General features: G+C 41.2%; 1 protein-coding gene across 4 annotated transcripts; it reads right to left on the bottom strand.

Moving 5' to 3' along the window:
- Positions 1–565: 565 nt before the first annotated feature.
- On the bottom strand, positions 566–26820 carry ago4 (argonaute RISC component 4). Of its 4 annotated transcripts, none has more exons than XM_078266966.1 (19): positions 26627–26820; positions 19208–19379; positions 18772–18892; positions 17652–17833; positions 17017–17153; positions 15755–15889; positions 14870–14957; positions 14533–14680; positions 14255–14374; positions 13910–14071; positions 11082–11230; positions 9888–10072; positions 9554–9713; positions 8904–9075; positions 7212–7385; positions 6626–6760; positions 6414–6515; positions 4235–4434; positions 566–3843 (listed from the first exon to the last, which is right to left on the bottom strand). In XM_078266966.1, exons 1-19 carry the CDS (start codon positions 26643–26645, stop codon positions 3735–3737), a joined length of 2670 nt encoding a protein of 889 aa, XP_078123092.1. In that variant the 5' UTR covers positions 26646–26820; the 3' UTR covers positions 566–3734. The 4 variants fall into 4 exon arrangements, with proteins under 4 accessions (XP_078123092.1, XP_078123094.1, XP_078123093.1 ...); XM_078266968.1 differs by having other exon boundaries at positions 7212–7355; XM_078266967.1 differs by having other exon boundaries at positions 11082–11215.
- Between the last annotated feature and the right edge of the window lie 271 nt (positions 26821–27091).

The raw sequence follows: 27091 nt of genomic DNA, 5'->3' as shown, positions 1-27091 counted from the left end.
CCCAAAAAAGGAACCAAAAAAGGGAAAACAAAATAAAATGAAAATACACAATACACAATGTCAAATTACAAATCCTTTAAGATATAACAATATATCAAAGTGAGAGGAATTTCAAAATAATTCATGCTCTCTATCGGGGCACAGAAAGAATTATGATCTTTTTTAAAAAGGTTAAAAAGAGGTAATCCTGCTCCCTTGATGCCATTGGGGACCCCTTCACAAAGAGGAAGTGCATTTGTGAGAGGTCAGCAGAGTTGCCATGGAGACAGGAGAGCCCCTACCAAGAGGCGTGGCCACAGGTACAAACCAGGAACGAGGAGACAAAATGGTAACCTGGCAAAGAGGAGAGGGGTCCGGACTTTAACGGGTCCACGTTTGAAGAAAGTACCTCGTTTGAATTTGAACACGACGCAAAGAGCTGGGCCCCCTCACCTCAGAAAACAGCTTGTACCTCCCAAATTACTGACATTTGTGTAGGAATCTTTAAAATGCATCTTAGAGAGACTGGACAAATATTGCTAGCCTAAAACAGTCCCACTAAATTGATAAACATTTACCCAAAAAGCTTTATATATTTTTTTTTCCTTTCTCATAATAAATATGATTTAAAAAAAGTTTTTTAATTTATTTTTTTTTTTTAAAAAGGACAATACTCTGGCATGCAGGCGAGCAAAGTCTACATTTTGTTACTTTAAAAAGAAAGTTGTCTAAAACCTACATAACTATTCCACCAAATGCACATTCCCACTGATTGATACAAGCAAATAAAAGATAAAAAAAATAAAAGTACAGATACACAATAGCGAGAGACCAACAACCACAATGAGTAGAATTATAGCTTTGTTTTTTTCCCACATTTGAAAACTAGAACTGGGTTAATATTGCTTTGCAATGTCATGTTACCAACAGGACGTGATCATACTTCTGACTGGAGGTTTAATGAGCAAATATAATTAAGGATATTAAAAACATTATATCATTCCCCATTAGAGATGCCAGATGAATATTTAATCCCAGCCCACTTGGCTTGGTAAAACTAGTGCACGTTTTAAAAACAGATCTGCCCCCTTTAAACAAAGAGTAAAACTTATTGCATGCAATGCCTGGACAACACCATCCCAATCCCCCGAACTGGCCCTCCTCGTTTCCTGCTTCTGTTTCTGGCCGATGCCCACGCCCACGCCTTCAACAGGCAGGTGCTCAAACTCATTCATAGTAAACCTGCTGCTTTACGGGTGGTTTATTACAAAAGGGTTTTCACTGAGCTGTCCCCTCCTGATGAGGCGTGCACGTCGACCGTTTCTCCAAATTCTCCTGTCCTACATCTTTATCCGATCGCAAAAAACACAAGGGGGCACCACACTTGTGCAACTGTCAACCACAGCACGTCACGGATGGCACTAGGATTTCCATGGTAACAGTTTGACAAGTGTTTGTACAGGGGGCACAAGGGCAGTGCTTATGCTTATTGTCAATTAATTTAATCCAGTGTTAAAAATGCATAAAAAAAATATGAAACAAACACAGTCAAATAGCAGAGACTTTAAGTTGGGTATACTTCAAATACACAGAGTAATAGAAACCATTTTTTTTTAAGTCTAAAAATTCAACTCATTGCTTATCGCAAACCGTTTTTTTAAACAAATCCCTTAATCTAGGCTCACTCTGATTACAATCCCTGATTGTCTCCATCTATCTGACCAAAACCAACCGATACCAGCTGAGCGATATACACAGCGGCAGATCTGTTTTAACAGCCGGAGTGCTACAAAATACCTCAAACCTGCAGCTAAAATTTCACTCACATCAGAACCTACAGAGGAAGCATGAATTCATCCAACATGGGGCCTACTTCTTCTCACCATTAGCCAGAATACTACAAAACAAATGTCCAACCCAAAGCTCTGCCCCACTAACCTGCAGCTCAACAACTGAAGTCTATTCCTGAAGTCGCACTAGTAACTACAAACCGCTTTGCTGCCGACCATAAAATTTCATCACAATAGTAACAACATTGACAACAACGATAACATCAATGGTAAACTTCTAATTCTAAACAACAGTTTTTTAAGATAACCACAAAACATCTTATATTAAACTTTTACAAATCTGCTTTTTTGATTCGTATGTATAAATGCATAAAGGTAAGAGAGTGCCCTCTGTTGCTTGCCTAGCGTCCCGGGTCAGTGCAATGAATTGGCCAATATTAACAAAGGAGACCTAAAAAATAAAATAAAAAACTATGTTGGTTTCCTGCCCTTAAAACTAATTAAAAAAAAATAAAATAAAATAAAATGTCCAGCAGTGTCATCATATAATCTTTCAGATAATCAGGTCCAAAGAAAAATAAGATCCTGCTTTTCACACAGACAGCAAGCTGATAAAGACCATACCCTGTGTGGAATGCCTTCAGCCATTCAACAGGTCCCAATGCTGAGCCAGTCACAGGCCAGACCACGGTTACCACTGCTACACAGTCAGCCCTAACTTCATTTACTACTTGAAATGGATTAAGTTGCTTTTTTCTGGAATTCAATGATGTTTTGAGTCACAAAGGAGCAGCTGGCTCCTATAGGTGCAAATCTCACCCGTCATGCACTAGCAGGAAGCTAACACACATTCAAAATGTAACTCAAAGCATTTCAATTCATAAGTGACCCAGGACTGCTACACATACCCACACCAGCCTCTATGAGGCCTGTTTAAGTCATATGTCTCAAAGTTGCTCTATAGATGTAAATATATGCTTATATGTACTGTATGTGTGAATATAAAAACACATCTGAGGCATTTACAGCAGTTATCTCCTTGATTTCCCTTTACAATTCAGTGGCCTGCCATGAAACACACATGCACACAAAAACACACACTCATACAGCAGTACATGTATATACAGAGATGCACACACAAACACACTCACACACATACAGACTTGCGTAATCTTCGCTATAAGATGGGAGGAAAATAGTAATGGGCATGGACACCCAAGTCACCTCGCTTGTTAAAGACCATAAAAAGGAGAAAAAGTTAAAACGCACGCTCATAAAAAGGAAAAAAAAAAAAATTATATATATATCTCTATCTCATTCTCCAAAAAGGTCGACTCCCCTCCATCTCTTTTCATATAGAGTTCCCTCCCAACCACCCAATAAACCCAAGACCTTGTGACAGATTTTGCCCGAAGGGGCTTTGAGGTAAAAGTAGATAAGAGTCCTGCTTAGCTGGGAGAGCTAAAGAGCTGTGCTGACACACATTGTGCCAGTCCACTCCCTTGCTCAGTGTATTTTACAAAACACAAGAGTGCAGACATTCAAATAGAAAAAACAAAAACAAACTCAAAAATAATGGCTCAACTTGTAGTATGTGTGTGTGTATGGTTTGTTTTTGTTTTTTCGTTTTTTTCCTTTTGTGCACTGCAAACCCTCAATTCATACCCTCAGGGTTTGCAGTGCTGGATTGCTGGTTTGAGAGGCGGCTCGATTGGAACGCTGGTTGGAGATTGTTCCTTGAAATAAAAACCTGCTGGACATTGAGACGCAGCAGATTCCCCCATCCAAGAGCCGCCTGGGTACAGATTCAGAAATTGTAGAGTGATTGTGAAGAGAAAGAGACAGATTACAAAGAGAGAGAAAGAGATGTGGGAGAGGAAAAGAGAGATCGGCAAATGAAAGATAAAAAGACAGTAGAAGAAGAAAAAGGAATCCGCGGGTGGACCGGCTGACGTGCTCTTTAGCTCAGGCGAAGTACATGGTGTGCTGGGTATCATAGTGGATCTGAACTGCCTTGGCCAACGCCTGGGGGTCCCGCCCGTTACTCTGGCCCGACACATGGCTTCCTTCAGCACTGCAAGATGGAGAAAGACAAGAGTTTACTTTGACTGTCAGGAATGATATATCACTGAAATGCAGGAGATAGAGGGTACAGGGATGAAAACAAGAATCAGGAGCTGTGTATGTTAAGTGGTTCAGTCTGTCTCTGGAAACACATGTGCCTCTACTGGCCTAGCGTTGATTCCGAGTGCTTTCTCTCCCATCTCTCCTACATTGATTATGCAGACATTTTTTTAAACAAATGTGTAAAGGGTTTGCAGAGACAACACAATTTGACAAGATGCTCTGTGCAACATACACATCCAAACTAGAAAACAATTAAAAGAACACTATCCCAAGGTCCATGAGGCTCGGATCGAAAAACATGAGCCATATGGAACCATGTGTGTTTAGGGTGGCCTCACCTGTCATGATCTTTGTCCACCAGGTGATAGCGGGCTCGGAAAGCCACTAGCCTGGCGTAGTAGGCCGGTGCTGGGATGGAGACGGAGCGTGTGCAGCGGACATAGGTGTGGCACAGCTGGTAGGTGAGGAGCTGCAGTTCATCGGCAGTGAAACAGTTGTCATCCCACAGGACGTGGTAGTGGGAGGGACGACTGGTGCCCTGATGGAAGATGGGACATAACGCGTTACATGTCATTAGGTTACTGATAATTGCATCTGATGTCATAAAGTGCACTATATTTATTTGGTGACAAAAAAAACGATCTTTTCATTTTTTTAGTATGAAACCCCCACTGCGGCTCTTCTCAGATACAGTGCGAGAAATGTTTTTATTCACCCTTTTCAGAATAAAACACCAGCTAAATACACAGGAATTCCTTTACGTGTATAAAAGTGAGTGTAGCATCATGCTTGCCAGTAAGTGAGCTAAGACAGAGCAGTTCTCGTGATCAATTGAAGAGCAAGAAGCAAATGCTGAAATACTCACAAACCACTGCAGGTGTCTGTTTGCAGCCACATTTTACATTTGTCTTTTAAATGTACAGGAGATAAGTGTTTTATACTGAAAAGAGTTTGTGTGTAGTGTATCACTTTAAATAAGAGCCAAACCATCTAATGGGCCAAAAAAGCATCCAAATCATACTTTTATTGCCATTAAGCATCATTAACTTGGCAACCACAGAGAAACATTGCTGTACCCTTGAAGACAACTTCCACTGAAATATGGGTTGTAACCATAATTTAGATTTGTGTGTGTAAATGTGCCAAATCCCACACTTTTAAAACTGAAAAAGAGAATTGGAGAACTAGAGGGAGCTGGACGCAATGCACAATTGCATTCTCTTTCTTATAAAATGTAAACATTTAAAATTTACCACACAGCTTTTGAGAAAACCTAGGAAAAGTGTGTGAGCGTGTGTAACCAGGGCTCTAGAGTGCGACCAAAATTTGTAAGGGTGCGACTAAGATTTTTCCTAGGTCGCACCGGTGCGCCTAACGTCCTCGCATCCGCTGCCTCTCCACAAACGAAGCGATGTCGTTTATATCGATATGGTTTAATGTTGCGTTACATGACCCATTCCTTCTGTAAAGCTGTGCCTGCGTTTGGATCTCTCCTCCTTCACTCACACATGGCTCACCTGCAACATGGAGAGACACAGCGCCGCAAGTCCACATGCTGACATTTGTCTACAGTTTTAATTGTTATTAACACAGCTATATATTGTTAAGTATGAGAGGGAAACCTGTATTGGTACCAGTGTTTCCGCTGGTAACTCTGTTATTGCGGCCACCACGGTGAAAAAAAACAGAAGTTACTGAATGCAACTAACTTCAGTTCGTTGAGTAGCCTAATAGCGTGTGAGACGGAGCCTGCTGGACCTGGGCGAGAGATGTGACCCATGGCCAGAATATCATAGGTCATAAAAATGCAGCGCAGTGACGATACAGACATTTCATAGCGTACACAAGACGTGTGTAACGCCGCTGACCCGCCAAAGCGCAGTCGACCCGTGCTGGACCCATTCATAATGAGTCAGCCGTCACTCTGTGAGTAGCATACGCTTCAGTCCATCGCACTCCCCCTCTCTCCCTATGTCTGTCTCTGTTTTTTAAGATTTCAGCCTTTATTTTGATAGGACAGCTGAAGACATGAAAGGGGAGAGAAAGGGGGGAATGACATGCAGCAAAGGGACGTAGGTCGGAGTAGAACCCGGGCGTCATCTCTCTTTTAATCAGTGTGAGAGCTTTCACACACACACACACACACACACACACACACACAGAGAGAGATTTTTTTTTATATATCCTAGGCTATTTATTTCAGATAACTTTCATTTACATGTGTTGCAGCTGTATATTTTCAAACTGGTAAAGGAAACCATGTCTTTGCATTTTATTTGAATCACAATCTGTTTTAATAAAAGAGCTTGTGAAAAGTGGCTTTGACTTAAAACTGAACATTTAGCCCACTTTGCAAAAAAATACAGAGCTATATATTGTGTATCGCCATTCAGCGTTAACGGTGACGCGAGGAAAAATTTGGGTGCACCTAAATTTTGTGTTGGTGCACCTAAATAAAAAGTTAGGCGCGCCAATGCAACCAAGGCAAAAAGTTAGTCTGGAGCCCTGGTAACTCACCTGAATCCCAGCATGGCTGCACAGGTAGAAGTCAAACTCAGATGGGTGTGTGATGGTGCTGTCCACAGTGGTTCCTGCTGGGACATTACCGCTCTTCCCAACCTGCAGGAGGTGAACAATTAGATTATAGTTAAGACTTGCACAATACAGTGTCGTACAATAGAAAAAACAATTAAATACCACACATCATAGTACAGTGAACTCCTACTGACCCTCTCAGCTTTGTCAGAGCAGAAGAGACGAGTGTGGTGACGTTTCTGAACCACAATGTAGGTAATGCCCGGCCTGTAATCCTCCTCCAGACTGATACAGGCCTTCCTGATGGCTATCAGCTCCGGCCACGCCACCTGAAAATACAAACAAAAGACACACACACGGTATCCTATGAGACATGTTGTCTTGATGTAGTACTATTGCATATCATTTTTCTGTGGCATTTGGTCTGTGGCCTAGTCACCATTTTTGGACTGAAGCAGCATATCATCCTTCAGATAAGACTATTTATCCTGAGGGAAATTGCTGTGCAGTGGCAATGCAAAGTGGGAAGAGTGCAAATATAAAGAGTGCAAAATAAAAAGTCTAAGATAACAATAAGGTGCAAATAAAACAAATACATATATTTTTACGGGTTTGTTGTTGAGCCTTGTCAAAGAATTTCAGTCAGTTTTTATTCTCGCTCTCTTATCCATCTATCCATAAGACTCTCTCCTCTCATTCTGAACCACAGCTGCCATTACTGCCAGAAATATGGCACAAATAAAGTTGAGACAAATTTGAAAATAACTGCCAAGCTCTCACCTGTTTCATTTGTCCCTCAGACACACCGCCACGATAATAGATGATTCGTGTGGGCTTGAAGCGTGTGGACTTGTAGAACTGGATAAGCAGCTCTCGCACCATGTTGGTCAAGTCTTGGATTACCTCTTGGCTGAAGAGCTGCTCCTGATGAGACGGAGGAGGGGGAGTAGGGCACTGATTTCCAGAATCAGAATCAGAAATGGTTTTATTTCCAAGTCATTTTGCACATACAAGGAATTTGACTTGATGATGATTTGGTGCATAACAATAAACACAGTGAAAAAGTATAAAGACAAAATATAAAATAAAGTATTGTAAGATAGGATAATAAGGATGTGCGTTAATGTAAGGCATAATGTGGAGTAGATCTGGATAGAGACAGTGGGGGTCCCGGGCGTTGCTGATGAAACCAGCTGCAGTCGAAAAGAGACGTGAGGTTTTGGTCCTGATGGGCTGAAGCCTGCTGCCAGAGGCGAGTGACACAAAGAGTTTGTGTCTGGGGTGGGAGGGGTCAGCCACAATCTTTCCTGCCCACCTCAGGGTCCTGGAGGCTTACAGGTCCTGGAGGGATGGCAGATTGCAGCCAATCACCTTCTCCGCAGAGCGGATGATACGTTGCAGTCTGTCCTTGGCAGTGGCAGCAGCGTACCAGATGGAGATGGAGGAGGTGAAGATGGTGGTGTAGAAGTGCACCATCATTGTCTTTGGTGATGGTATACAGCAGTCCTCCCAGAAGCAGATGTATGACGTCACAGCCTCTGTATACTCATTCAGACAATAGTCCTGAAAACATCCCAGTCTGTACAGTCGAAGCACGCGCTAAAGATTCTACATAGCTTCACTTAGATGTCCTCACAATAGGTTTAGAAAGTTTTATTTCTGCCTGTATGCAGGAACCAGGTGGACCATGACTTGGTCAGATTGACCCAGTGCAGCACAGAGTCCGTATTGATCCACACAGCCATGTCTCCGTAAAGCTCAAAATGGAAAATGAAGAAAAGGGTCAGTTTTTCCCCACCAGTAGGGGAAGTTTGTCCAGTTTGTTGCACAGTGAACACATTTTGAAAAGAAATATCCAAGGTAGCGTGTGCGAAGAAAACAGAATTAACAATAAAAACAAGACAAAACAACACGCCGAGGACACCTTCGACAGTGCCATCTTGGATCTAGTTCAGTCCGTAGGTACTTGGCTTGGGAACCGGAGGGTCGCCGGTTCAAGTCCCTATACAGACCAGGTTTGGAGTGTGGACTGGTAGCTGGAAAATTGCCAGTTAACCACCTGGGCACTGCTGAGGTGCCCTTGAGTAAGGCACTGAACCCCCAACTGCTCAGGGCACCATCCTTGCTCCATACAAAAGGCCTGTGTGAAGCTTCCGTTTGTGCATGTGTGTATTTGGGCCAGTGTGTGTGTGTAAGTAAGTAAGTAAGTAAATAAATAACTAATAAATATAAAAAAGACAAAAAAAAATGGAAACTGAACAATTGAAACTAAGTTTTATATTAATAATTATTAGTAATTTAACACCATTTTAAATTCAGACTGGATCATGCCAAAATGATGCATTCAAACTTGGATACAACAGACTGATTTAAAGGAATTATTCAATTAATGCGAGTAGTTTATAAATAACAATATAATATAAATAATCCAAATGTCATTTTCACTAATAAGTACGCGAAGAATGCTTTTACCTGGGAAATGTCTTGTCTAGACGTCTGGACTCGCACCGTGGCGCAGTATCGGCTGGGGTGGCCGTCCATGCTGCCCACAACCGCCGCGATGGACGGCTTTTTCCCATCACCTGCTGGAGGATGTGTGACATCCGCACCCAGGAAGATGACTGGCTGCTGGAACACAGAGGGCCTGAACCAAGAACAGGACACAAGAGTAACACGTTATTGTTATCTTGGCCTTTTATATTTGTACTTTTCCCACTTTGTTTTACAACTGCTGCACAGCAATTTCTCTCAGGATAAATTCAGTTTTATCTTATCTAACAAAAGAAAAGAAGAGAGACTTTGCGTCACAGGCCAGTACATCATATTTCTTAGTGGTGCGGTTCTCAGTTTAGAAATCAAATGAGGACAGTTAAGTAAGAAAAAAGATCCAAATATCATTAAACAAAGAAAAAACACTGACAAAATATCCCTCAAGATTCTCAGAATGTGAGCACCAGATGAAAATGATTCAGATTACTTCAAATTGAATTGCTCTTTATCACATGATTACCAGGGGACCTGTATTCCAAAAGCATCTGAACAATCTACAACATTCAAAGCCAAAAAGCATTACAGACTCCCATCTGAACTGCAACGAAATAATTACTAAAATCCATGCTGACCTCTGATGAGGCACCAGGACGTTGTTGATGCCTCCCAGCTTGGCGTTGATCTTGAGGCACAGGTTGGAGAGGGTCTGAGGGGACGTCTTCACTACGTTCTTCACCTGCACACACTGAGTTGCCATGCCAAGGAGAGTGTCACCCACCCGCTTTACTTCAGCTGTAGATGAAAATGGAGAGGACCATGATCAATATCACAAAAGGTTTGTTTAAAAACAGACTAAATACCTGTAGAATCAAAACATGTAAAGTTGGATTCCTACATATGAGATCCTCCTTATATCTAAAAAGACTAATTCACTAAAATGCCAAATTATGAATTTCAACTGCTTACCATAGACTGGTGTTTTGCCAGGCAGGATGACCACAATCAGCTGCAGACCTACGTAAGACATCTTGAGGTGTTTGAACATGGGCTCCACACTGTCAGCGCCTTGGGCATATTTACAGAAACATGGCTGGCCTTGAATGGGCATCCCAGCATCCTTAGAGATCTTTCGCAGCTGGTCAGTGAAGCTCCTTTTTGAAAGCATTAAACGCTCATCAGAAATCAGCATTAAAAAGAAGACTACATTGAATAAAATGTAGTGTAGCAGGGAGAAATAGACTATAGACTACTAAATAGACTGGGAATACTAGATCACTAAATGTATGCACGTCCATTGTCACTGCAGGTTGTAACTTAAAACAAAAAGTCTACAGTTTATTTCACACGTCATCAATGTATCATTAAACACAATCTCATAAGGTAACACTAGCAACTTTTTGAGCAACATTTTTAACCATATGACTTTATTTTTTTTTCATGTTATAGACCGAAAATAAACTAGTCGATTAATTGAGAAAATAATCAACAGATTAAAACAGACTATGACAGTAATGGTTAGTTGAAGCCCTAAATCTATCCAATAGTTGTTATCCAATAATTTCCTGGACCAAAGTGGTGGACCGACTGGCCAACAGACATATCCATCGATAGAGCCATGCTATTAGCATGACCTAAAAGAAAACAATGTGTGAAGGCTTTTGCCTTGTTCGGTCACTTTCCCCGGTCCCTTCTCAAGTACATTTCTGGGACATGCCTCACTATAAAGTAGGGATAGACGGATTAACGGCCCTGGCCGATTGTTGGGCCGTTTTTTTGGCAGTTTGCAGATTATCTGTATATGTCTTTTATTTGCCCGATAACAGGTAATTAATTAAAAAGTGAGCTACTTTGGCTCCGCCACAGCTCTGTGTCTGCCCCTCTGCTTCGGTGTCACTCACCACTAAGTCTGACTTAATGCTCCGCCCACAACACTATCTGACTACCTTTTACTGTATATTATGTTGAAAGTTTCAAATTTTTAAATAGTTGCTTAAAGCATTTAAACAACATTCCAAAATCCTAATTTTGACTTAAAGATTTATTTTCACTGTAAAGACATATTGGTTTCAAATATCGGTTTCAATAACTACTAATAATCGCTATCAGTATTAGTATCGGTCGATCCCTACCAAACACACAATAATTGATACCATCACTCACTTGAGCAGGTCCTCTCGACACTGTTTCTGCGGAGCGAAGCAGGCCACAGCCCAGACCTTGATCTCGATGCCCGCGTAGAACTGCTTACCCCTCATGTCCCACACGCCCTGGTTGGGCGTGGCCACGGTTTTATTCTGCGGAGATAGTCCCTACTCTCTTAGTCAACCCCCCGGTTGGATGAGCCAATACAAAATGTACAACAGCCCAACCCACATTTTGAGTTACCTACCATATACAGACATTTACGACATAATGACATATGACAGACAACATACATTGACAGACAAGATAATGCATTAAAAGCCCAACCAGCTGGCATACAGACACTGTACATTGTTAGCTTGACTTGACACAAATCAAAAATAATCTACACACATTGAATGGCTTTAAAATTGTTTTACTGTATAATGATGTTCTGTGTGACATAGTGTATGTACTGTGCAGATTAATACTTAATGCACAGTATACCGACACATATTTAGCAGAGAGAAATGCCCTTTTCTTATTGCACATAAATTTGCTGGTTTTATAGCTTCCCATATCAGGAGTCCTGACATGAACAGCAAACAAGAGTAACGTATCTATTGGAAGACTATTAGGTGAGTGCTCCTACTTCTGAGTGTGGTTGTGAATATAAATTCAAAGGACAGTGGCTTTTAATTAAGTTAACAAGATTTTCCAAAGGCCATTAAAAGCTTTTATTCTCCAAAACAAGTAACTACAGTGAAATACTTTTGAGTGTTTGCCAGGAAAGGTTAAGAGCTTCTCCATCTCATTACAAGATTGTCTCAAAGAAATCTTTAACATGATCAAAGTCACAGGATTTTAAAAATACCTAATAAATGATTACAGCACAGTGCACGTTACACATGACAGACTGCTGCTTCTCAATGAGAAAAGCTTTCAGTCTACATTTAAGGGCATTTCATTGGAAGCCGATTAGACTCAATGTCCCAGCAGGCAAGTGGCCAAGCCTTTCAAAAAGAGTGGTATTACTCGGATAGGATGTTGGGTAAATTAACTAACATATAGTTCAGACAGCCAACAGTGGGATTTAAGCTTGGCAGTGAAACATGAGTTTTTGTTCACTCTCCAAGCAACAATCTGCTGTAATTCTGTGAAGAGCAATTGTAAATTTAGCAGAGAGTAAAAGCTGGCCCATACACTGAATCAATTTTCCCACAGGGATCATTAAAGTTTCATCTTATCTTAGCAGAATCATTGAACACTGCCTCTGAATGGGGTGTTCTATTCCAGCAGCTTTAGTATTTATATTAACCCTTTTCACTTTTTTTAGATAGGAGAAAAAGACAAACATTATTTAAAAGATCATCTTTTAGACATGTTTTACTTTAATGTTGGGTGGCTTTGAGTCGTATCGTCGTCCTGTGGCAGCAGCACATACATTCTTCCCCTTACACACAATCCTTGAATCCCAATTCAGCCTCTCACGCCCAACAACCAGTAAATGTCAGAGTCAAAGGTCTGTATTTCTCATCCAGGTAAAATGCTCCCAGTTATGTCTTCTGTTGACAAGTTGGATGCAAATGCTGATTTGAAATTCAATGGGTAAATCTCAGCGGTCTGCAGTGATTTCCTTAAGTCCTTACTTCCATTCCTTCACTTACAGCACTACAGAATGCAGGTAAAAACCTAAGCCCTCATTTGCATACTTATAAGCTGTGTCAGTATAGGGAAGAGTATTTAAAGAGATGCACTGTTCAGACTGCAGAGATGCACCACAGGATTGTAACATGGGGCAAGTTCCAGGTCTGCATATATTTAAGTTGAATACCGTATTTAGTCACTACCTAAATTAATATACTGTATACAGAGTTGCAAAATCGGAGGAGGCGCTGGTTATGCAGGTGTCTAACTATTCTATATTTCCCCATTTGATATTTCTTTTTTTTTTTCTTTTTTTTTTAAATGACATCCTCAATTTTAAAAATCAACATAGGAACCACAGGACTCTCCTGGATAATGTAACAATCCTATAGTTTTAATGTTATGCCCACAAGCTTTAATGATTACAACTTTCTTTGTAAGAAATCATGTTCTGCCCCTTAGTTTAGAATGGGTAAATACTAATAGACCCATGAGCCTCAGCCGCTGTTGCAATGGAGAAGAAGCCAATCAGAGCCGCAGAAAAAGAAATTATCTAAAATGGAGCGATTGAGTTCATTTAAGGTGCAGAATGTATCATCAGTACAACACAGTAAGCTTAAGCTTTTACTTGCCTTTTGCAGCATACATAAACAGATGTTGCGCACTGTGATTAGAGGTTTACAGAAATGCAAATTGGGAGTCGTAGTTAACTTCTCACCATACGTTCTTATGTGCACAGGCTTGTACCTGCAATTTTTTCTTTTTTAAAGAAACAAGATATTTTCTCCAACACAGTTGTTTATCTTTTGTACGAATGATTCAACTGGGGAAATTTGTCCATCCAAGCTATAGAAGTGATCCAAATGTCAGTCACATCATATTGTCTACAGAGATAATAAAAAGGACTTTTCCTCCTCTCTTTCTCCCACTTTGCAACTCTGCTGTTTGAGCTAATGTTTTCACTTAAAAACGGTATAGCCATTTTTATTTTTTTTTAGAAATATTTCAATATTTATCCATCTCAAATTTGCTTAGAAATCCCATTCATTTAATTATTAAAAATCAGACCGTATCATAAATTCGCTCACCCTTTTGGTGAGTGACTTCTGCAAACCTGGATCTCTCCCCATTGTCCCAGCATTCATTCTGATGCCCCCCGCACCCTTTGTGTTCCCAGTCAGGCGTGCGCCCCCAGAGTGCAGCCCCTGCCCAGTACTCACCCTGCCACAGTCCCGCCCTGTGTCTGTACTCACTCGGCCCCCATACTGCAGCATGGGCGCTGGGAGAACACGCCCTGTCACTTCTGTCATGTCATTGTGTACCACAATGCCAAATTCCTTCAGGTAAGGGTCCGGGCCCCCGACCATGCTGTTACTTTTGACCTGGGAAACGAAGAGAAATTAAATAAAAAATTTAAAAAAAAAGAGAAAAATCAACGAAATGCCAGCTGCCACAGTTGCTTGTCGTCACTGTAAAAAAGGGCTACCTCAGTGTCTCATGAGTTGAAATAAAAAGGTCATCGATTGATTTTCTTACTCCCACCCCGAGAGTGAAACAGCACTCACCAGTCTGCTGATCTCTTCCTGTCTGTCAGGGGCTGAGCGAGCTGTAGCTTTGATCATGGTGGATGTCTGGTTGTCCGTCAGTTTCTTGATACAGCGCTGGCCTGCTACTATGTTACAGACCTACAGAGCAGGAAGAAACATTTGATTAATTAAACAAACTCAATCAAATAAGACGAACAACAGCGGGGAATTAAAAAGGAAGAATGTTACCCCAATGGTATGATTGTCAAACCCTTAACTAAAATAATATTTAAGAATCATAACAGCCTCTTTCTCACCTCCAGGGGAAGGTAGGTGTGCTTCTGTTCCTGCCCTACTTGCAGGCAAGGTAAATGTGGATATTTGAGCTGCAGATTGTACTTCTGCTTGAAATACTGAGCTACTGTGCACTCCATGGCTTGGCCGTTCTCAAGTTGTAAGGGGAACCTGTGAATAAATGGAAAATGTGAGCTAAGTACACATGAGTATGTACACCAAAAACACAAAAGGAAAATATCACAAAAGTTACATTAATTGTATATTTACAAGGCCTTGGTATATTGCACTATACATACAATGTTGCCTTTGCAGACACATGACGGTGAACAAACTGATGAGTGTAGAAAAGGCACTTACGTTTGGTGGCTAGCAGGTCGTCGTGTCACATTGCACACACGGTACTTCCTCTTCATTTGACCACAGTGTGTGACCTCAACCTTCAAGCCTGTTTAAAAACATACAAGAAAGAACGCTTTGAACCATGAAAAGGCATTAACACTTTCCAACCAACTGCAATTTGAAATATTTCGTTATCTCCAAGTTTAGCAGGTTGCAATCACACTTCTGTTCCTCTAATGTCCTTTTCAGGCCATGATGAAGACAGATGCTGACAAGGCAGCCAATGGTGTACATGGTGTTACAGCTCTCTGCAGTTTCCATTAACACATTTGTTACAACTCGGCTTAAAACTAAAGCCAAAAAGGAGAATTTAGATGAGCTTATAAGTATCTGCCGTAGAAAATATGCAATTGAAATTCCACAGTCTAAAGAATCCAAGGTTATTTGGTGGTTCTTTGTCTTCACTGCTGTTATTGTAAAAACACAGACTAGAGCTGCTTGGAATAGCAGTATTTTCTGGCATTCAAAAAGATCTGCGAGTTATGAATAAAAGCTTTATTCAGAAGATCCGTTATGAGTACTTGTGTGAGTCACATGAACATATTTTCTGATTTGAGGAACACAATCCTTTGTCACCCTGAGGTTAAGAACAAGTGTTCAGCATTGGTGTAGGCTACGCTGTGTGTATGTGTGGTGGGTATACAGCATGATTATGTGCCAGGAGCGGGTGTCTTTAGTTTCTTTAGTTCTGACACACTGCATAAAACAATATGCATGTGCCTTGCAGGCCCACACCTATCTGTAATTTCGGTGGGGAATTTGTTACACAGTGAGTCACAGAAGTTGTGTACATAAGAGGTGCACGTCTGTTAACGTTGGCCTTTGTTTTTTTTGAGTGCGTACCTCTTATTTCCTTGGTGAATTTGACACGCTGCGAGTCAGTCAGTGGCTTGGTCTGTTCGTTGATGTTCTGTATATCTAGCACCTCGCACATGAACTCAATCACAGGCTGAGCACGGTAGAAAGCTGTGGCTGACACTGAGGGGTAGAACAGATATACAAATTTAGCAAATCAGTTCCACACATCAATAACTACAAGCATGCTAATTGAATCCATGACGACAGGCAGTATGGTCAAACTGTAAAACTGGGGAGTGGAGAAGACGCAGTAACAAATGGAGCTTTGAAGCACCTTCTTGCAGCCATAATGAATGTCCTGATCTCATCAGCAACAGCTACACATCTTTCTTTAGAATGACTTTGTCTCCTTAATGTAACTGAGCACATACATACTATCTAGTAAGCAAACCATCTCAGTTCAGTTAACACAACAGCACCTGTGTTTATAAAGTATTTTATTTGACAATAAGTCATTCTTAATTTCATAGAGTAGACCGTTAGTGTTTTTGGTCATGGTGTCAAGCGGACATCTCAACTACCCTTTCACTCTTAAGAGATTTAGGAACTGACTTTAGTGCCAAAATTCCTTGTGAAATACTGAGTTTTACAATTTCAACTGACTTAATGGGTGTTCAGACTGATAACAGCCCTGTGTTTAAAAAAAACCCAAGGGGAATGCATTTTTGGGGAAGAGCCAATGGAATACAATCCCTGAAGTTCAATTTGAGTAATATATATGAGTTTAAAAGCTTATCAGATGCCATAACACTGCATGGTTTATAATATTATAGTATGAGGGTGACAACTCCAGAAAGTTATAACCATGTCAATCATGTTTTCTTTCATTGCAAAGTAAGTTCTAAGTTGAAATTATGTGAATTAAAAATCAGGTATATATTCATTATCTCTCCTTTTTGCTTATACCATTACTTGAGTGGAGATCAAGTTTTCTACCCGATTGCCATAATGGCACTAAATGTATCCTTACTATTTGTAAAGCCTACTATGTAGGCATAGAAGGACAAGGTACCTGAAGGTACAAATAAAAGCGCAATGTATTGCTGATTATCAGTGATTCTGTGCACACAAATATATCCAATCTTGCTGGATAGAGCATTAAGACATGAGAACATTATTTATATTATAAATTGTTGGTCAGCTAACACCCACATAAAATATCAGCCTGATACAGAATGCTTTTAAATGAATGTACTAAGTCAACTTTAAATCATAGCTGAAGTCGATCAGCTCAACTCAGGTCTCACCGTCGATGTTGAGCATCATGTTCCACATGGCAGGACGGACAGACTGATGGAAACCAAACCACACCTCCCTTCCTCCACCCAGAGGATGATAGTAGCCCTCCGGAGGGGAGAAAAACGAACGCCCCACAGGAGTATACCTGTGTGCACAAACACAGAGGTCGCATAATGGACCAAATTAATTGACATACTCAAACCACTTCGATAAATGAAATGTCAACAAGATTTTGATTTCTGAATCAGATTAGACAGTGAAAGCACTGGAGGACCATTTCATATTTGCTAGGTTTGCAAATGAACCTACAATGGTATTAAATCTGACAAGTGTTCCTGAAAATGTGCACTTAATGATCTGTGTGCAGTGAATTGATTTCTCCTCATGATGCAGAAGTGTCACAATTTTAGGGTGATGTGATATAGAAATCAAAGTTAATAGAAATACAGTGCCCTGTGGTTCAGTTGTTAGTGATGTGCAACGGAAGCTACTACAATATAATTTGATCAGGAAGACACACAACAGCAGGAAATTAAAGTAATACAGGCAAATAAAAAGATGAAAAGCAATAACTGTGTCAACAGATGTGAAAAAGATGTGGGTGGTGCGTTTGTGAAAAGGCAGAGGTGATGAGCGTCAGTACCTCATGGAAGGCAGATGCCGTGTGATGACATCCAGAGCCTGAACCGAATCTTCGGGGACCTCGTTAAGGTGACCCGACAGGGCTTCCAGCAGCATCTGAAGACTGACCACAGACACCCACTGCAAAGACACCTTGAACGTCTGATCTTTCCCCTCACCAGGCAGGGTCACCTCCAGATCCACCTAATGATGGAGAGAGAGGGGAAGATGAGGGGGAGATGAGCGAAGGGAAATGGATTGAAGAACAGATGACGGGGAGAGATAAAATGCAATAAATACCCAAGTGCAGAGCAACACAGAAAGAATCCTGGGACCGGTTCGTCTTTGACACAACAAAAGACATTAAAACTTTACATTAGCACAGCCGCGCAGAGTCAACAAGAAGTAAAGTACTGGGGGGGAAACGTACTTAGGCCTGATGTAAATTTACTGTACGAGTAGTACTTTAAACAAAAAAGGAGGTTGTATTTTCCTTTTTTACTATGCTGAATTTACCCTAAAACAGCTTAACACTGGGAAAACAGATATTAGTATTGATCTCAGTATTCATGATTAAATGCTATTGTTTGAAGGTAAATTTCTCTTATTCCTAGGGCTAACAGACCAAACGCTGACAACGTGATTTTACATTTAGGAGCAAAAATCACATAATTCTTTTGTCGAACATCAAAAGTTAGTAGTTAGTGTCAGGTTTTCTCTATAAAGCAATGTATTTGAAAATAACTTCAATGGAGGATCAAAACTATTTTAAAAGCCTAACTAGGCTTCAATAAACAAGTAACGTAAGAGCATGAGCATTCAAGAGACTGGTGTTCTATCTTCCATTAGAGGTCCTGGTACATTAGTAATGGGCTCACATTTCTGGTACAGACTTTCCAGATCCAGCTGGCAGCCTTCCACTTACAAACCCACAAACACTCAACCTAATCCACTAAGCCATTTAAATGCCTGCCAACCTCGCGCCTAAAATATGAACAAATCGCTGGGTTGAGGTTATTAAGTGTAAACAATTTCTCCTTTATGAATCCTTTAGAGTAATTGATTGACACACATTTATAGAAGGCACAAATTAACTTGTGCACATGCTCATGACATGAGCGTCAGGTGTTTGAAATACCAACCCTATCTCTCCCAATTGGCAGTGGATGTGCTGTGTACATGTTCCTCTTCCCGTCGTAGCCAGGCTGTCGGTCTCCAAAGATCTGCATCTTGAAGTGCCGCACCATGGTGTCAACCACCTCCCTAGAAGACAGGGACAACAGGATGGTGAGCCAAAAAACCCAGGCATAACAGTAATTTAACATTTCTTATGACAACATAAACATAAAAATGGCCATGCAGATTTTTAATGCAGTAAAACAAAATGCTTCTTTTTCCTTCTTTCCCCATTTGCTAGTATCTAAACTCCTTGACCCCAAGAGACAAGGTTCTCCTTGGGCAGTCTGTGTGTCGTTATAATAGCTAGAGATGCAATTGGCATCTCAAAATTGGCAATATCTAAGACAAAAGCTCTACTAAAATGTGCATTTTCTGCTTAACATTGTTAGCTGGATTTACCTGTTGACCCTCCGAGGCCGTTTCTCAGGCTTGATGTCGATATCATAGTGATAGACATCAATCTTGGGAATCTGCACCTGGAAATGGTTGGCCAGGAGCCGGATGGGTTTCCCCACTGTGCCGAGGCCGGGACGCCGCGGAGGCTGAAACAGAGAGGGAGGGGCGGGCGGGCCTGGATAGAGCAGAGAAAAGAGTTTCTAAGGCTTGACCTATTAGACTTTTGAAGAAAATGCATGGATTCTAAGCTTAAAATAAAGCATGTTTGGCATTTATTTTGAATGTGCAATGGACAAGGTGGCGACAGTGAGAGCGTTTATCTTTGCAATAAATGTCAGATTTTAAAGATGAATGTGTGCAGTGTAACACCAAGCTTGTTGCAAACTCTCATCAGTGACACCTGCTTGAATGCACTGAAATGGCTTCACAGACCCAGAGGCGCACATAAACGGTTTGATTGATCCGTAACTCTGGCCCCTGACCTACATGGGTCAACAAGGGGCTGGCAAAACAATGACCTCCAATTATCCTTCAGCCCGCCCCCAGCTCCACCCAGACACACAGGGCGCCCACCCCGCTTGCCGAAACAAAGACCTAGCTCCTCTCAGACAGACAGCAGCAGGGCCATATGGAGGGGTGCCACGCAGAGTCTGGGATTACCGTTACACACAGTACACACATGCATCTCACTCACGTACACATTACATACAGTATATGCTCATACACAGGTGCATAACACAGGTGTTGTGCCTTTGAGTCTTGTAGCATAAAAAGCTGCAGGCAATGGAGGAAAAATGTCTTGAACGCTTTACTTGTCAGTTAAAAACCGCACATTTATATACTCAAGATCTCAGGCTTCATCTAGCTTCAAGTAAAACTGATAATGAATTACAATCTCTCTCACACATCAACACTTATTTACATTAACATGGACGGAAGGAGGCACTGTGATGCCTGCTGTCAAAATCATACTTGATCTCTTGTCTTGGCCTGCTATGCATCTGTACAAGAATGTCTGCAAAATGCTCAAAGAGGATCTTTGCTCTAAATTAAGTTGGAACAAACGAAAAAGATGGAATACATACTCAATATGCAGAAAAAATAAAAATATATAAACTATTAAAATAACATTGTGTTGGTGGTATTGAAAGAGGTTGGAGAAGGCTGCTTCAAGCTTTTGTTAACCGACAGCTAAGGGACTGCGGGGGTCCTCCTGAACTCCATGCACCCACACGCTCCAGTTAGCAAGTGAAGCGCAAGAGCACGGACAATTGGGACCCTCCCCATCGCTTCCTGAAAACATGCCCTCATCTAGCCTGGGCCCGAAATCAACTCCCCTGCTCCCTACTACCCACTCCTCCTCTTCCTCCTTCACCTCCATCATACAAGCCAAACCATTAGCTTGATCATATTATCATTCAGCTTTTCAACATCATTATTTTGCTTTTGATACAGTCTTGAATAAGAAGCTCTTTGTTGCAGGTCTGTTTTTCTTTGTCACGACGGATTAAAACCATCTGATGATTCACTCTCCTTTGTCCTACTGGCCAGGTTACTGATGGCAACAATAGGCATACCAAGAGCTCTGAGTGTATAATTCGACATTATGTATCACAAGCGCACAAAATCATTTCAAGTGCATTCCTTTGCCTCCATTTTGGTGCGTACTGTTGGTGTCTATGTAAAGCTTTACAAGCAGGAAAATGTGTTTATAACATCCTGTCTTCGGTTGTATGTACATGTGGGGGTGGATAAAAAAATAGAATAAAACGCAGTTCACACAACATTCTCACAATCGCAAACTATGACATCTTTCATGCAAATTTGACCTTTCACAAAGTGAATGCATACTGCTGTACTCAGGGTTTCTGCAGAGACTTTTTAAGACCTTTATAATACCACATACAATGCAATTTAATTATTTTCATTAGATTAATCTGACATGTTTGATTAATCGTTAAGTCTATAAAATGTCAGAAAATATTGAAATTTTTTTTACCAATAGGCCAAATGCCCAAAACATTCCGTTTAAGATATAAAAGTCAAACAGACGCAGCAAATCCTTACACTGGAGAAGCAGAAATCAGAATGTTGTTTGGCATTTTGGCTTAAAAGACTAATTGATTATGAAAGTTTTCTAGAGATGGAGCCAGTATGGACATTATAGCCTGGATTTATTTATTTATTAAGCAGCCCGCAATCAGTAACAAAAACCCACTAACATTACTGCCTACATCAGACAAGAGAAATGACTTGTAAACTACATTTAAGACTTTATCATCATCTAATGCCTTTTGAGGCAGACTTTAAGACCTGCAGATACCCTGTGTGTTGAATTGTATGATATTGTACATGGGTTTCAATTTTTCTCTGCTCACTGGGTGCACGTAAAAAGTACTACAGAAGGGGTTTTACTCTGTGTGAGCAGCGCAGTGAGTTCGAGGTCTTCCTCTTCTACTTTCACCAAAACCAGAGATGTACCTATATATAGCCTCCTCAGCTGCCACACTACTACGTTTAGATATGCGCGCGTCTCACTCTCAACATGAAATGCCCAAACTCATCCTTCCTCACAACCGCAAACCAACAGTTCATGGCTGCATCTACCCACACTGTCATTAGGGCTTTGACTTTTGCCCCAAAATCATATTCGAAGTTCGAAAAGTCAGACCCTGGATTAAACACAAACAGTAGCCTATGCTTTCGACAGGAATTTCGGAGCTTTCACCGTAACCTACGTAAGTGGTCTGATGTTCATACTTGTGCGCTGGTGTGTGCATCGAGCCGGTGTGTGTGTGTGTGTGTGTGTGTGTGTGTGTGTGTTGTGAGATTCGAATATTAAGGGCTGCCTAATATTCGCTCGATTATATCATTATTTATTTATTTTTTTTAAATATTTTAATTATATTCGAATAACGAAGTTCGGAGTCAAAGCCCTAACTGGGGGGGGGAGATGTGCACAGGCAAGCAGACATAACATTTACCAACAGCTTCCAATACAAAAACAATCAGGAGGAACATAACATGTTCACAGAGTGCCACTTAATCAGAAATTCAATTGTAGCTACACATGGTAGAACATTATGTCCATCTAGAAGACAACCTCTGTTAAGTAATTTTTTTCCTTAATACAGTTTGTTCTTTTTCACAAGCATATTTTGATAAAAATGTACATTAATGCAAATTTTGTTTTTTTATTCTTCCTTTTAGCAGACTTGCCATGCATTAAGGCAATCTGAATTGATTTAAATAGGTTTATGATTCATTTTTGTTTAATATAACTTAAATAGAGCTAGATTTCACATAGAGACTCTACAGACTTGTCAAAGTTGGCATTTAGCCTAGTCCTTGATTTAAACAACTCGTCAAGCAAGCTTCCTGCATAATTTTATGCTTCAAGTGAGACAGAGCTGCAGCTATGTCACAGAGGAAGTGAAACGAGCTTTCCCTGGCACAGAAAATGACACATGACTGGAGCCAAACAAGTCGTTCTGCTCCTTATGTAGTTTGAGTGCGTCTTTTAGCTTGGATCCAAAAATTGACCACCAACATCTTCAAGGAGCAACACAACACGGTACAAAGATTATCGCCTCCCTGTCCAACTATTCCAATTTTTCTCTCTAAGCTGATCTAATGTTTAAAAACCATAATATTGTGTGTGGTGGTGTACTCACATTTGATGAGAGGTTTACTACTAGTGCACTGTACAGCCTAATAATGCTATGCGTGTCCTTCCCCGTTAACCACAGTGTGATCAAGCCGAGACACAGCTGGGCTTAAAGGACAATTCCGGCGCAAAACGAACCTAGGGGTTATTAACAGATGTGTACCCACTCTGTACTTCATGCTAATCGAATGTGTTTGTAGCTTGAAAGACACTAGCGCGGACCGCTAATTAGCTTACAACGCTAGTATTCGGGGCACCGGGAAAGTGAAAACAAATCGCTATTTATCCCACTAAAAAGGCTCAAAATATCACCAAACTTCAAGGATAGCATAATGAGGGTCCCTAAATGTTAACCGAAGCATTGAGAACTTTGTAAGTGCACAGACAGTTTATTGAACGAAGAGCTGCGGGAGCTCCGTGAAAGGGCTACGAGAGAGAGAGAGAGCTACCGGTAGTCAATGCCGCAACACAGCCTCGTACTTCAGGAAACTGGTGGTGTACCTGCGGACATTGTGAAGCTATGGCCACCGAACCGGAGTGTCTGTTGCACGGAGTGGGACCTGTTGCGTCGCAACACCTAAGAGACGCAGTGTTTTGTACAGTCTGAAGATTTCCCCTCTCTGATAAACAGGGCTGTACTGTACTTTTTTCCATGTTCCGAAAATAAATTGGAGATGGCGACCCAGACCGGAGGGACCAGATGGACAGTTATCCACTGAGTAAGTACACTAGACAAGTTATGCAGAGTGCGATTATTTCAGATATATTGAGCAAATTGCTTTTGATTTTAGTTTGCATCGCCAGCTGTAAGTCATGACTGGTTTTCAAGACGAGAGTGTCTTTATAATCTCTCTTTTCAATAAACTGTCTGTACGCTTACAAAGTTGTCAATGCTTCGGTTAACATTTAGGGACCCTCATTATGCTACCGTTGAAGTGTGGTGATATTTTGAGCTTTTTTAGTGGTATAAATAGCGATTTGTTTTTACTTTCTCTGTGCTCCGAATACTAGCCTTGTAAGCTAATCAGCGGTCCACGCTAGCGTCTTTCAAGCTACAAACACATTCGATTAGCATGAAAACATGTCCCAGAGAGCGACAGAGTGGGTACACATCTGTTAATAACCCCTAGGTTCGTTTTACGCCGGAATTGTCCTTTAAGCTAAGCATGAGGATGATGGCTTGGCCTGGTGGCGAGTCAGAGACTAACAGCACTAAGCAGGGGGCACGCTGACGCCAACACCTGCAAATCACCTGGATTAAGCTACCAGGCTGGACTGGGGAAGAGGCAGAGGTACTGAGAAAGACCATTCACAAGAAGGACTATCCACCCATCAGTGCAGAGAAGTTTAACTATTCGCTGTTGCTTCAGGAGCAACAGATTTTGACTTTAACTGATGAGTACAGATCAGACCAGAAAGGCAATATTATATTAATATTTACATAAATTTCACCTCTGCAGTCCATGTTCATCTGCCACAACATTTCTTGACTGGCAGTACAGCTGCTGAAATAACATCTATGAGTAATAGCGGATGTTGAGATTATCATCAAACATTCCCACAATTTACTGGGAACTGTCAACTTACTTTACTCCAGACTTCTGCCTTTTTGCACCTGTCTCTATATATTTATGATGTGAAGTCATATTTCAGGACAATCATGAATTCCTCGCTCAAGTTATAACATTTTCAACCTGAGTGGGCTTAGCTTTGCCTTAATTCACACCACCTACAGTGAATTAATGCCCGTCTGCCTCTTTTTACATCTTTCCTGTGACAACTTGTGTCGGCTGCTTTAGTAGTATCTGAACACCACTCTAACAGTTGCACCTAAACAATAAGAACAGATTAAACGAGCTGCTTTATGAAGACACTGCATCACATTATTACACACAACATTTGGGGCGCCCTGCTGAAAGAATTCCAGCCACACTGGCCAGAAAGTGCACGTTTCTGAAGACATCTCCTACAACTGGACCAGAGGTGGTCGACTTTTCAAATTAAAATCTGCAATGTGAACAAAAATGTCTTACGTGGCACATTCTATAAAGGGTTGGGTATAATTGGTAGTTTGTCTATCAACTTTAAAAAGCAATACAGCATCATTATTGTATCACTTTGCTGATTGCAGAATTAAATCTGTGATCTTATTGTGATTTTGTCAAAGTGTATATCACTTAATACAACTGTTGAAAAAGTTAGATGTTCTAAAAAGCCTAACTTGTTTTGCACATAAGACTCTTGTAAAGATGCATTCAGTGTAGGCCAATATGAGTTTAAAAAGGTCCGACACTGGGCACCACAACCGTACTGCTGTATTCAAATTAATTATTATTAATGTAAATAATGGCTGCAATATCACACCTACATCCACACTCTACTTTAATAAAGGTAAACATGTATTAAATAATAGACCTCCTTGATTGGCTGGTGTAAATCCTGGAAGTACCAGTTGAATGTTGTAATGTAGCAGCTGCTGTTATCATAGATAAGACCTTGATGGCTTTCACTGATTATGTGTGGCTCACACACCTGTGGACTCAAACCTTTTTGGACTCGGTTTTGACTCGGTCAAAAGTACAATATTATCCTATCCAAACATCCCCATGCTCACACAGTACCATGCTGTTCAACAAATGTCCTTAACTTATGCATCCAAGTCTGTGTCCTATTGCCACCACCTTTCTTGAGAGCATGTGGTCAATGTGTGTGGACGTGCAGCGATGCAACAAAAATAAACAATTTCTTCACCGTGACAAAATAATGTGATGTGTTTGCTCTGCAAGCTGCACTCAATTACTCATGTATGTAAGGGCGCATTTCACAAACAAAATGAGGAACAGTTTGTCTATTTAGAAATAAATGGAGGTAAACATATTTTGTTAAGAAAATGCTTTGTATCGCTGTGTGTACACGTATGGTCGATTCATCACCGCATGCATCATCTTTAGATCAATGCATCGCTGCAAAATAGGTGCCTTTGTTATCATATAGGAGAATTATATAGAGATGGCCTGCAGATCTGATCGATAAAAGCGCCATCCATCCCTGCTGTGCTCTCAGACGCATGGCGCGTTAACCAATGACAGCCTCATATAAAACCAGTAAATTACGGTACAAAACACAAACGTATGCTCATTTAACGCATTTAACATGCGTTTTATTGGCGTTTTTTTTGTTTTTCACCCTTGGCTGTCATCTTGGTCGGAGAGCAGCCCGAAGAGACGTACAGTTCCTGATGGCGATGGTACAAATGTAGATGGTTTAGCAGGAAAAGATTTGATACAGGTGGGATATTTTGACATATTTCGACGGTATTGTGTGGTCTCCTTGTATGAATTAGGTCATATTATGTGACCAAAGAGAAACACGTCGTGAACAAACAACGTAAACACACGACGCGGAAAGAAGCAAGGAAGGAAGGTCCTGGTTAAATCCCCACTCACACAATGCCAGCCCCGACACGACGAGCAGTGCGTGCTTCAGATAAATAAAACAGCACAGACATTACTGGATAACCGATTTTAAACACAAACCCACCTCGTACAAACACACAACGTGGCTCCCACTCGTTGTAAATAAAGTCACACACATATATACACACACACGGACTGGGCCTCGGTTTGTTTTCCCGTCAGAGCGTCAAGGCCTCGCTGCAGCCCCGGCCCCCAGTGATGCGACGCATAAGCGCACACGCGCCCAACACCCGGATCGCTCTCTCCGCTGCTCGCTTTCTATTTTCTTAAATTTCTTACCGGGTCCGAGCGCTTCCATGGCCGAGGCCTCTCTCTCCGTCTCTGTCCCGGCCTGGCGGCTCCGTACCGACGCTGAAATTGGGGGCGGTATCGCGAAGCTTAAAGTGGCTAATTTAAGAAAAGGGAATATAGATAGATGCGTGGATGACTGCTGCTGACTGAACTGACCCGAGCTACCGCTGCTGGTTCTGAGGATTTGTAAGTGCGCATGCGCCAGTTAGAAGCCTTGGACCCAGCTGTACGCATGCGTAACTTGCTGCATCGCACTGGTAGATCAAACCGATCAAACTTTAATGATCCCAGTCAAAGGTGGGGAGGGTGGTGGGAACTAAGCCGTTGCATTATATAGTATAATGGTAACAGAATACAGTAAAACTAATCTTAATAATAATATAACAATAAAATATAAAATGGTGGGATGTAAATACACACAAGTTACCTAACCAACAAAGCTGAAAGTAAAAA

Source organism: Sander vitreus, chromosome 14, assembly GCF_031162955.1.
Source record: "Sander vitreus isolate 19-12246 chromosome 14, sanVit1, whole genome shotgun sequence".
Classification (NCBI taxonomy): domain Eukaryota; kingdom Metazoa; phylum Chordata; class Actinopteri; order Perciformes; family Percidae; genus Sander; species Sander vitreus.
The sequence above is the reverse complement of the archived record's forward strand: the minus strand, read 5'-3'. Positions and strand labels throughout refer to the sequence as shown.

Bases quoted from the DNA above. Each gene is read 5' to 3' on its own strand.
- ago4 (XM_078266966.1), bottom strand. The intron at 11,231-13,909 runs GTGAGTACTGGG...CTAAGAGAGTAG, and splicing joins CAGGGCGGGACTGTGGCAGG to GGACTATCTCCGCAGAATAA. The intron at 9,076-9,553 runs GTCAGCATGGAT...TTCTTGGTTCAG, and splicing joins GTCCTGGTGCCTCATCAGAG to GCCCTCTGTGTTCCAGCAGC.